Raw genomic sequence first — 11,048 nt, 5'->3', positions numbered from 1 at the left:
GATAGATAGATAGATAGATAGATAGATAGATAGATAGATAGATAGATAGAAAATAGATAGATCATAGACAGATAGACAATACATAGATCGATCAGTTAGAAAATGGGCAAAAGACATCAACAGACATTTCTCCAAAGAGGACACAGAGATGGCTGAGATGTTCACCATCACAGCCACTAGGGAAATGCAAATTCAAGTCACCCTGACACATCAGTACACACCTATCAGAAGTGTTACAACAGCCAACAGCGACACAGCACCCGCCAGCGAGGGTGCAGAGAAACGGGTTTTTTTGGGAGTGAAAAATGATCCAAACACTCTAGAAAGCAGCCTCACGATTTCCCAGTAAACTAAACACGCAACTACCACACGACCCAGCAACTGTACTCCCAGACGTTCACGCCAGAGCAGTGAAGACTCACGTTCACACAAAAAACCACAGGAATGCTCACACCAACTTTGTTCGTGATCGCCCCAAACTGAAAACCACCGAGATGTCCTCCAACAGGAGAGCGGTCAGGCCAACGGTGGTCCATCCACACCACGGAACACAACTGAAAGAAAAGGGGGTGAGCCACGGACACAGCAAGGACCTGGATGGATCTCCGGCGGACGGTGGAAAATGCCAGCCCCGAAAGTGCACACGCTGTAGGACTCCACGCACAGGACGTCCCTGAGATGACACATTTACAGACACAGACAACAGATCGGCAGTTGCCAGCTCCAGGATGGAAGTGGGGAGGAGGTGCGGGGGTGCACGCGGTGGCGGCATGTTCTGTGTCTTGGCCGCACCTGTCAGTCTCCTGCTGTTGGGGAAGCGAGGTGAAGGGGACATGGGGTGCCTCTGTCTTGTTGCTCACGACCACATGTGCATCTGTAATTAGCGCAAACTAAAAAGACTCCATGAAGAGAAAACAATGAATTGGGTGTGAAAACCCTCACACATTGCTGGTGGGAACGGAAAACAGTAAAGCCGCGTTCGAAACGCGTAGCAGTCACCCCGTGACCCGCGGTTCGACTCCTGGCCGAGGACCCCTCCTCCATCGGCCCAGGCCTACTTCTCCACCTCCAGCTGCACCAGTGCGATTTCACGTGGCACCAGGAAAGAGGCCACGGAAGGAGCTCTGGGGCCGGGGCTCACCCAGCCCTGGGCACCGCGAGGCCTCTCGACCGCGACCCAGCCGGCCGGCCTCTCCTCACCTTCAAACCACGCACCCGGCTTCTGCGTGAACTTGGCAGGTGCCACGGACTGAAGTGTGTCCCCTCAAAATTCCTGGGTTGAAGTCTTAATCTCCCATGTGACTGTATTTGCAAAAAGGGCGTTCAGGAGGTAATTAAGGTTTAATGAGGCCAAAGGGCGGCATCCTAATCTGACAGGACCAGCGTCCTGCCAAGAAGAGAATGTGGTATCTCTCTCTGCACACGAGCACCGAGAAAAGGCCATGCGAGGGGTTTTAAGAACTCAGTGGGATGCACCTGCCTCTTGTGCAGGTAGAAATGAAGCATCAGCAGGAAGGAGGGATGGTCGCCCTGTTCCCATGGGACCACCCACCATGAGCACCCTGCATGCTCGGCCGAAGAAATGCTGGGCAGGCCCTGCTTTCCAGAGCTGGATCTTGCAGGAGGAGGGACGGAGGGTGTCCCAGGCTGCCCCTGCCCCACGACCCAAGTCAGAAGGTCTGGTGCCGGCCTGAGCCAGGGGCGCTGCAGGGGGCGTGGGGCGGAGCACGGTGGCCTCAGCTCTGCTTCCACAGAGTCCAGGCAATCGTGGGGATGACAACACAGGGGGTCGTGCCAGCCCCTGCCAAGCCTCATACACTGCACATCGATGCGCCAAGGGGTCCAGACAAAACCCGCTCCCCGCTCGGCACCAGGAGGCAAAGGGCCTCGGGGTGACCACACCCACAAACACAGCACTGGGAGCAGGGGCCACTCCCCATGTGTGTGTGCGACCTGCGTTTCAGCGACTCTGGAGGGTCACCCTGCGTGTGCGTCCCCAGGACGGGTAGGGCGGGAATGGCGCCCTCCCTGAACACCCACATGGCTCACGGGTGAACCCCCGGACCTGGAGATGACTATTAGCACCAAGTCGACAAGTTAGCGGTCACGGGGTTGCCAAATCCTTCGTTTTCTTCTTGAATCAGTTTCGAGAGTGGACACCTTGTGGGAATTCACACATCTCGTCTAAGTGTCCAAATCTCCTGGTATCAGTGCATCCTGAGTGTTCCCCTCGTATCTATTTTTAGCCCGGCTCTGTCTGCAGCCGCGTTTCCCAACCCTGAGACCTCTGTGTGCCCACTCTTTCTTCCCGATCAGTCGCTCTAAGACTTTCGTATTTCAAAGACTCAACGTTGGACACTTTTGTTCTGAAAAGGAAAGACCCCTGTTAAAGGACCCTCCCAGTCCCTTTGGAGGATCTGACCTCGGGGATCTGTGAGCCCAAGCCCTCTGCTGAGCCTAGCATGGCTCAGGACACGCGGGGCTGGAGAGGGGGTGTGGCTGGTCTGGGGGTTCCTGGGCTTCAGCCAGCTCTGCCACCAGCTACCCTGTCCCTTGCCTCGTTGTCCCTCCTGAGTCAGAAATTCCCTGAGCCAGCCCCAGGTTTGCAAAACGGAAGAAAGTCCTTACAGGCTGCACACAAAGCAGAAGCCTGAAATCGGGGTGTGAACTCAGGCAGGAAGAACTTTCTGGATCACGCACCTCCTTGTGCTTGGCCACGACCCTGCACAAGGGCCGTGGCCGCCAGCGTCGGTGCTGATTTGGTGGGAGGGGTGGTCTCCACACACCCAAGTCCCTCCCAAAGGAGTCAGCCTCGGGGACACTGACAACTCAGGGAGCTTCTCCAACGTACGGCAGAGAAGCTTCTAGAAGTAGAGGAGGCGTCCAGTGCAGCAGACAGCCCTGCCCACCGTCTCCGAGACCCCGTGGCTCCACCAGCCGGGCAGGAGATGAACACACACTCAGGTTCTGCGGGCAGAGCTGGGTACTTTCTTCTAGATTGGTCTCCGCAAACAGAAGGCTGTTCGTTCTAAATGACACGGGGGGAGGAGAGCGATCAGCAGCTCCTCCCTGGGGCATCCCAGGCACCGAACACCCTACAACCCGCACCAAAACGGCACTGACCAACGTGGAGCAAGAAGGTGTTGGCATCAGATTGGCAAACAGTGGGCAAGAGCCCGCCGGCCCCAGATTCCGGAGCAGAGCCGTGCATCCCACGGTGTCCTGTCCCGCCGCTGGGACAGGCAGGGTTCTAACCCTGGGGGTTTGCATCTCAGGGCAGGCCCTGCTCTCCCCTCCCGCTTGCCCCTCCTGCAAGCCTGGTGGCTGGGGGTGTCACCCAAGCCAGGCCTGTCCTGCGGGCACAGCCCTGGGGAGGGGGAAGCACCTGGTTTGCACTCTGACACACAATGTCTCCTGTTCTAGGAAGCTTCCCATCTCGGGCCTGCTGGGTGCACACTCATGGCCCCCATCCCTGCCTCCAAGTTCTTACCTCTGCCTGACCCCTGCTCCTTCCTGCCAGTACCCGTCGGAGCCCTGCACGCGGCCGATCTCCCACCTGCCTGCCCCCCCATCTCCCATGTCCTCCCAGCTGAGGCCACAACAAATAAAGGACCCCCCTCGAAGACCACCACGCACCACGCACATGGGCCTCAGCTTCTCTGCTTATGCTCTTCCCCCAGCTCACATCACCCAGGACCCCATTCCTAAACCCAACCCCCCCCAACATCTGCCACCTCCTGCAGAAGCCAGTGGGCTCACCTGCCACCACACAGTGGTCATTCCAGAGCTGGACACCCCAGCATCCTCTCCCAGAACCAAAGCATGTCCCCTCAGGACCCCCTCTCAGAATCAGGGTATGTCCTCCCCAGGACCCCCTCCCAGAATCAGGGTGCATCCCTCCGGGACCCCCTCCCAGAATCAGGGTGCATCCCCTCAGGACTCCCTCCCAGAATCAGGGTGCGACCCACCAAGGCCCCTCCCAGAATCAGGGTGCATCTCCCAGGACCCCCTCCCAGAATCAGGGTGTGTCCCCCCGAGACCCCCTCCCAGAATCAGGGTGCATCCCTTCAGGACCCCCTCCCAGAACTGGGGCATATCCCCCGGACCCTTTCTCAGAATTGGGGTGTGGCCCCAGCACCCCCTCCTGGAATCGGGGTGCATCTGCCAATATCCTCTCACACATCACCAGGGTGCCCTATTACGGGCTCAGGGTCTGGAAAAGGCCCTAGAAGCTGCTATTAAATTGAATTCTTTGCTAATTGAGTCAAACATGAAAACACACACAGACCGTGACCAGGCCATTCGGTCGGGGGTCCCTCAGCTGGCCTCAGCACCTCCTGCTGTCCTGGGCCTGCCGGGCGGTCCCCAGGCAGTGGGAGGCACCAGGTGCCTGCAGGTACTTGAGAGCCCCCGAGAGGCAGCCAAGCCCGTCTGAGCAAGCCCATCTGAGCCATCCCAGAGACTGGGCTTCATGAGCTAAAAGCAGCCGGGCCAGCGGGAAGCAGGGAGTGACCCCGAGGTCAGGGGACGGGGCAGCCCAGAAAGCCGTTGCTGTGTGAGGGACCAACCCACAGGCTGCAACAGGAAAGGCGTGCGGGTCAAGGTCCTGACTCAGCCAGTCTTGGGACGGCCAGGGACGCATGGAAGTGACCTGTCCGCACTCACCCTCCTGTTCCTAAAGCACCAGATGAAACCACCAAGAGAAATAACTGCTATGTTTGAAAATAGGAACAACTGCATTTTTACACAAAGAAAAGCAAGGCCAGGGAAACAGAGCTAGGGACACAGGGATCCCTCCTGAAGAAGCACCGGCCTCCCCACAGTGAGCGGCTCGTTCGCGCCCACGGGCACAGTGAGAGCACGGACCGGGAGGGATGCAAACGCACATGCCACGGAGAAGCACGTGAACACGTGGAGAAGCGGCCATCTGCGTTACTGAACGGCCAGGAGGCACAGACCTAACACACAGTGGGGGACGGAGAAAGAGGACCAGACTCATCGCCGGGGCCGCGCCCCAGAACCCCGACCACCGGGCCCACCTCAGCCTTCCCACCCACAGATGGCGGGCCCTCCAGAGCCGAGCGTCATCGGGGGTAACTTATAAGACGGAGCATAGCATCATTTGGAAAAGACCCCCAAGCCCAGGCAGAGAAACGACGTCGTATTTGCTCTCTCAACAACATGACCGAGGAATACGTCCAGTCTACGTGAACAAAGATGCTCGTGAGGAGTAACATTTTTAAAACGTGGAGTCTGCTGAGAACACAGTCACGCACACGCACGCACAGGGAAAAGGAGCAGCTACCTCAACTTACAGTTACAGCACTGGTGGACCCGTCCATGCGAAAATGCAGAAAACAGAATTATCCAACATGACAACGATACGGGAAAAGAAGATGCACAAAGACCAAACCTGGAGGACACAGAGCGCAGTCTCACTGGGCTGACGGGATTGGGTGGCGTTTACCGTGTCGCAGATTTCCCGAGTGAGAACCCCAGCCCCGAGCCTCTGTGAGTCTGGGCGCACTCCTCTGCGGGACGAGAAGACACGGCGCCACGAGTCTGTGCACAGAAGCGCGGTCCACATGGCGGCCACCACATGAGCATCGCACTCAGCCTTAGGAGACACGTTAGGGCCGGAACCTTACACAGTCCACGGAAAAGGCCACCAGCGTAAGAGAAGAAATGAAAATAGACACACAGCAAGCAAGGAAAGACACTGGGAAGGAAACGCAGAGGAGACAGAAACCAGGAGGAAGAGCAAAGGAAGGTTCAGAAAGACACGGGAACGGCCCCAGATGTCACTTCTTCCAGGACATCGGGGAGGCGACAAAGGGGGGATGACGACACCAAACTCGAGCGTCTCAGAAGCGGTTAAAAGCCTCTCCGTTGGTGGGGGTGACACCGCAGCAGAAATGCTCAGGGCGCAGCCCCCGAGACTCACGATCATACACACGGCCACGCACGTGCATGCTCACCTCCACACAGTTACATGCACACTCCCACACGTGCGGACACACACACACATGTATACACACATATGCACATGCAGACCCAATTATGTGTACGCACATTTATCCGCACAATCCCCACATACATACACACACATGCACACACGCATGTACAGAGACCTCGGCATGCACAGTCCACGTGGATGCAAACCCACACATGTACATACACACAGAGACACACACGCACACACACGCATGCATATCACACGTGCACATACATCTACACAGAAATCTGTAACTCCCACGGACGCGTCCATCCACAGACACACACACACGACCTAAACACACGTGCGTCATCTGCTTCTAAGCTGTAACCCACCTTCACTGTAAACACTAGGTATCGTTAGAGTATCTATAAATAAACACACGTGCGTGGGTGTTTTAAGTGCACAGCCCATACTCCGCGCCCTGCGCTCGAACCCAGTGGGCTCTCGAGTACCAAGCAATCCCATCTGCCACCCCTACGAGCACAAGGCTCGGTCACCGACACTCTGGTAAAGCAGAGCCTGGGACCCCCCCCATTACGGGCCTTGTCTGGAGCTCCCAGACCATGCCGTGGGCCCAGGACAGCAGCGGACTGGGAGACACCACTGACAGGGACAAGCCCAGGGACACGTGGCTGACAGTGGCTCTGGGCGGTGGGAGCCGGTCCAGTTCACCCTCTAGACAGGGGTGAGTGGTCCCGCTGCCCCAGCAGGCTGTGGCAAGAGCCGGGCAGATGCACCCCAGCTTCACAGCCCAGCTGCTGGTGCGCGGTCACCATGACGACCACCGTCACAGGGACACCCTCGGGGTCAGGGGAGGCTTCGCCTCGCGGTGGGTCACTCTGGCCGGCAGGTCAGGGCCCACCACATCTGTGCCAGGGCCAGCCAGGACCTGCCTCATCCCCCCACCACCGCCCCCCAGCTCTGCAGAAACTGATTCCAGCTGAATCCCACCCCAACACCCGTCCCCCCCAAGCAAAACACCCCCCACTCCGTGCTTTCAAGCAGCTCAGCCCCCTCCAGGGCAACAAACCCACGGGGTGAGCTCTGCAGCTCTCCCTGACTCCTCCCAGCCCTACAGCGTCACCTGGGCGCACCTGTCTCACCAATGGGGAAACTGAGGCTGGGGGCCACACAGCATGGCAGATCCTCCATCTCCAGGTCTAGGGAGGCCCCACTGCCGCTGCCCTGTCTCCTCGGGGGGGGGCCAACCAGGGCTTCATGTCCCTAACCATCCTCACCCTGTGCTCCGTGCTCCCCACCTTGTGCTCCCTGCCCCGCACCCCAGGCCCGCACTCCCTCCTCCACACCCCCCACCCAACTCTGTGCTCCCCACCCTGTGCTCCCCACCCCGTGCCCCCTTCCCCCACCCCCTGCTCCCCGCCTTGTGCTCCCCACCCCATGCTCCCCACCACCCCACATCCCGCAGCCGACAGCCCCACCACACCAACCTGCTTCTCGTTCTCGTCCTCCAGCCTCAGCCGGTCTTCGATGCAGTTCCGGGCCTGCAGGAAGGCTTTCCTTTGGGAGCGTTCGGCCAGGACCCTCACAAACACTCCATACATGTTCACGCTGAGGAAGAGCAGGGCGTTGGCACCAAGCTGGAAGGGAGAGAACACAGAGCACCATGTGCGTGGGATGCTAGCTCGGCAGAGGCTCCCACACCCTCCGACGAGCAGCCCGTGGAACGACCACGCTGCCCAGGGTGGCCGGGGCGCCGGCCGGACCCACCGTGCACAGCTGACTTCCTGTGGTCATATAGCAGACCAGCATGCAGAGAGCGCCCCCCAGATTCACGTGCAAGCCTGTCGCCCAGCACCCCAGAGTGTAGCTGCATTTGGACATGAGGTCTTTCGAGAGGTAATTATGTTAAAACGAGGTCACTGGGGAGGGCCGTGTGACTGGCATCCTCCTAAGACGAAGGGCCCAGGACACAGAGGTGCATGCATGCACGAGCCTGTGAGGACCCGGGGAGGAGACGGCGTCTATGCCCAGGCAAGGCCTCGGGACGACCGGCCCCCACACTCCAGGACCCACAGGTCCGGCCTCCAGGCCTGGGAGGGACAGAACTCTGCTGCTCAGGCTGCTGGGCAGGGCTGCGCGTGACAGCCACCCCAGGACGCCAGCCGAGAAAACACGACGCCGGGAGGAGCAGATGCTCCCGAACCAGGCAGCGAAGGGAAGCCGATTAGAAGCAAAAGGAAGAAAGGACCACGTCATACGCGAGCACGAAGCGAGCACTTGAGATGAGTGACCATCCAGGGAACACAGCGTCCAGAGCTCCCTGCTCGGCCCGCACCCCTGGGCTCCCACTCCATTCAAAGGATGGGAATCGAGGAAGGGGCCAGCGAGAAAGACCCGCCTGGGGCGCCAGCCACAGCCCAGACTCGGAGGCTCGCACCTGGGGGACCAGGAGGGGGGCCTTGCAGAATGTCTGCTTTTAGCGGCCTTAACTCGAGGCCAGTCCGGACCGCCCGGGAGCCCACGATGGCCACACCGCAGGTCGCAGCAGACCCGGGGAGGATCAGACCCCACTTCCCCACTCAGCCTCCTCTGCTGGTCTGTCCCACCGCTCTCGGGCCCAGGGTCAGCAGGACCACAGCACAGATCCGGGCCCCGGGCCCACCTCCCCAAGGAGCTGCAGGTGTATGAGCATCGCCCAAAGCCACTGCCCTCAGTCTCTGTGAAGAGGCTAGACGGGAAGCACGCACTTCCTGCAGGGTCTGGGGGTCACTGCCGCTCTCCACCGGGCGCTGCGACTTGCACACGATTACATGGGATGAATCAAAACGGAGGCGGGCGGGCAGCGGTCCTGGGACAAGCGGCAGGACAAGGGAGGGCAGGCCACGAGGCCGCGTGGACGGAGAACCTGCAGCACCTGCTGCTGCCAGAGGCTGGGGGCAGGGAGCAGGCGGGGACGCAGACCGGGCGAGGGCGGGCTGCAGCCTCGAGGACCGTGTGGGGCGCACTGAGGACAGACTGCGGCACGGAGGACCGGTGAGTGTGACATGTTCCTCAGGAGGGACACACGGGGCCGCGGTTGCAGACAACAGAGCTGTTCAAGAAGGTGACAGGGACACGAATCCCCAGGGCCTCGCACAGAACCGTCCTCCCCCCAAACACGGGTGAGCTTGCCGGCACACCGGGGACACCAGGCTCACGTCCGCCTGCCGAGCGCACATCTCAAAGGACGCGGGAACGTACCACCAGGACAGCGCCCCTCCACACCGAGCAGTCGGGAAACTGCCGTCCCAGTGAGGGTCCAGGGGGCCGCCCGAGTCCTGTGACCACGCTGAGCCCGTCACCCCCGTGTGACCGGCCATCCTCCTGTGACCCTCTAACCCCGCTGTTGTCCCCTCGCTGGAGCACGCATCGCCTGAAGCAGGTGCAGGGCTGGGAGGACCTCCTGGCCTCCCCGGGGGCGGGTTCAGCATGGCCGTCCCGGGGCCCGGGCCGTGTTTTCTGTCCTCTCAGACCACCTGCTCCACCTGGGGATCAGTCGTGCTCACTGAGGAGCCGCGGGTCGGAGGCACGGAAGAAACGACTCAATACTGAAACGCGTGCTGCGCGTGGCTAACACGCCCACAGGCACGGTCGTGGGCGCCCTTCCAAACATCCAAACAAGCCGGCCCACCGCACAAAGCACACGGCTTTTCCCGGTCGACACGTCACCGGTCTGGCTCTGCGCGCCCCCGCCCGGCCTCCATGTACCATTTGGAAGGCAAGGGAACCAGAGAGACCCAGGACGTCCTCCCGGGACACGGCACCAACCCTCCTGAGACGAGACGCCCTCCATCCCGGCGCCCCCAGTCCCCACACGGAGGGGCCAGCACCGCGGACAGCCCCGCACTGGGGCTGGGACGCCACCAGACACGGCTCTTCCACAAGTAAGGCCTCAGCCAGGCAGGAGTGGCACTTGGGGAATGTGGTGTCCCCAGGGAGGCTGGGGCAGAGGTGGGACACGGGCCACGGGGCAGACCGTGGGGTCATGGGAGAAGCGGCCAGCAGAGTGAGGGCAGACCGGGTCACCCCTCTACACACACCCTCGTCACTCCTGCCCTCCCCTCCGGCCATGATGACCCAGCCAGGGGCTTCCATGCGCCCCACCGCCTGCCCACCTGCTGTCCCCTCCCTCCTCCCTCACCCCCTCCCCCGGGATCAGGCGCAGCCACCGCCCAACGGGCCGCAGAGAGGTTTCACCACCGGCCACCTAATCAGTGATCAGTGACGAGGGTGACAACGCAGAGAAGCGTGCCCAGAGTCACCTGCCGGCAGGTGTGGCCCAGACGGGGTGTCGGTTCACACCGGCAGCCAAAGGGACTGCCCGGGCGAGACAGGCCGAGGGGACCCCGAGCTCGGGGAAGGGCGTGTTGGGGTCCAGACCGAGCACCCCAAGAGCCACAGGCTGGCAGGGCCGCACGGCAAGGCTGGGGCAGGAGCTTCAGGGCTAGTGAGGGAGGGGGTCAGCCGCAACGCCGCTGCCTCTCCCCTCTGGCCTCTGGGGTTGGGGCTCTGCCGGGAGGTCAGTGCCCTAAGACGCTGCTCACCGCCTCGCTCTGAGGAAACCCAGCCCCCCCGGCCCCCCCGTTCCAGCTGCTCACTCCGGGGATCTCAGGGCTGCCAGGCCCGGCCCCTCCTCATTGCTCCTTGACCCCACACCCGACTCAGGACACCCGATCAGGCCCTGGGATGCTGCCCACGGGCTTGCCACGCCCCTCCGCATCCTTCCCGCTCCTCGCTCCTGCCTTGGTTGCTCAGCACTCCACCAGCAGACCCCCACGAGGGGGTCCCGGTGAGGAAGGCCCTGTGCCCTGGCCTCTTCCTTGAGCTGCTGTCCCAGCCAACACCTCCAGAGCCCATGGTACGTGGCTGCACGAACCCATCCTCCGGCCGAGGACTGGTCCTCACTGCACCCACCAGCATCCACTCCACAGACACACCAGCACTGAGGAGGGGCCGGCCCCAGGCTGAAGGGGCCCGTGCACACGCTGCAGCCCCACGCACCCGGCCTCCACGCGCCTGCCCCACGCACCCGGCCTCCACGCGCCTGCCC

The 11,048-nt window shown here is 61.3% G+C and overlaps 1 protein-coding gene across 1 annotated transcript in view; it reads right to left on the bottom strand.

Annotated features, from left to right (window-relative positions):
• ADCY1 (adenylate cyclase 1) overlaps positions 1-11,048 on the bottom strand; it is a 109,991-nt gene that overhangs the window by 83,924 nt on the left and 15,019 nt on the right. Inside the window, exon 2 of the mRNA XM_035026456.1 lies at positions 7,447-7,596. Within this exon, the coding sequence (XP_034882347.1) occupies positions 7,447-7,560 (114 nt within the window). The 5' untranslated portion in view covers positions 7,561-7,596. The remainder of the gene's footprint in view (positions 1-7,446; positions 7,597-11,048) is intronic.

This window comes from Mirounga leonina, unplaced genomic scaffold (genome assembly GCF_011800145.1).
Source record: "Mirounga leonina isolate KUSES-001 unplaced genomic scaffold, KU_Mleo_1.0 Mir_199, whole genome shotgun sequence".
In the NCBI taxonomy this organism is placed as follows: Eukaryota; Metazoa; Chordata; class Mammalia; order Carnivora; family Phocidae; genus Mirounga; species Mirounga leonina.
Note: the sequence above shows the minus strand (reverse complement) of the source record. Positions and strands in the feature narration are given on the sequence as shown.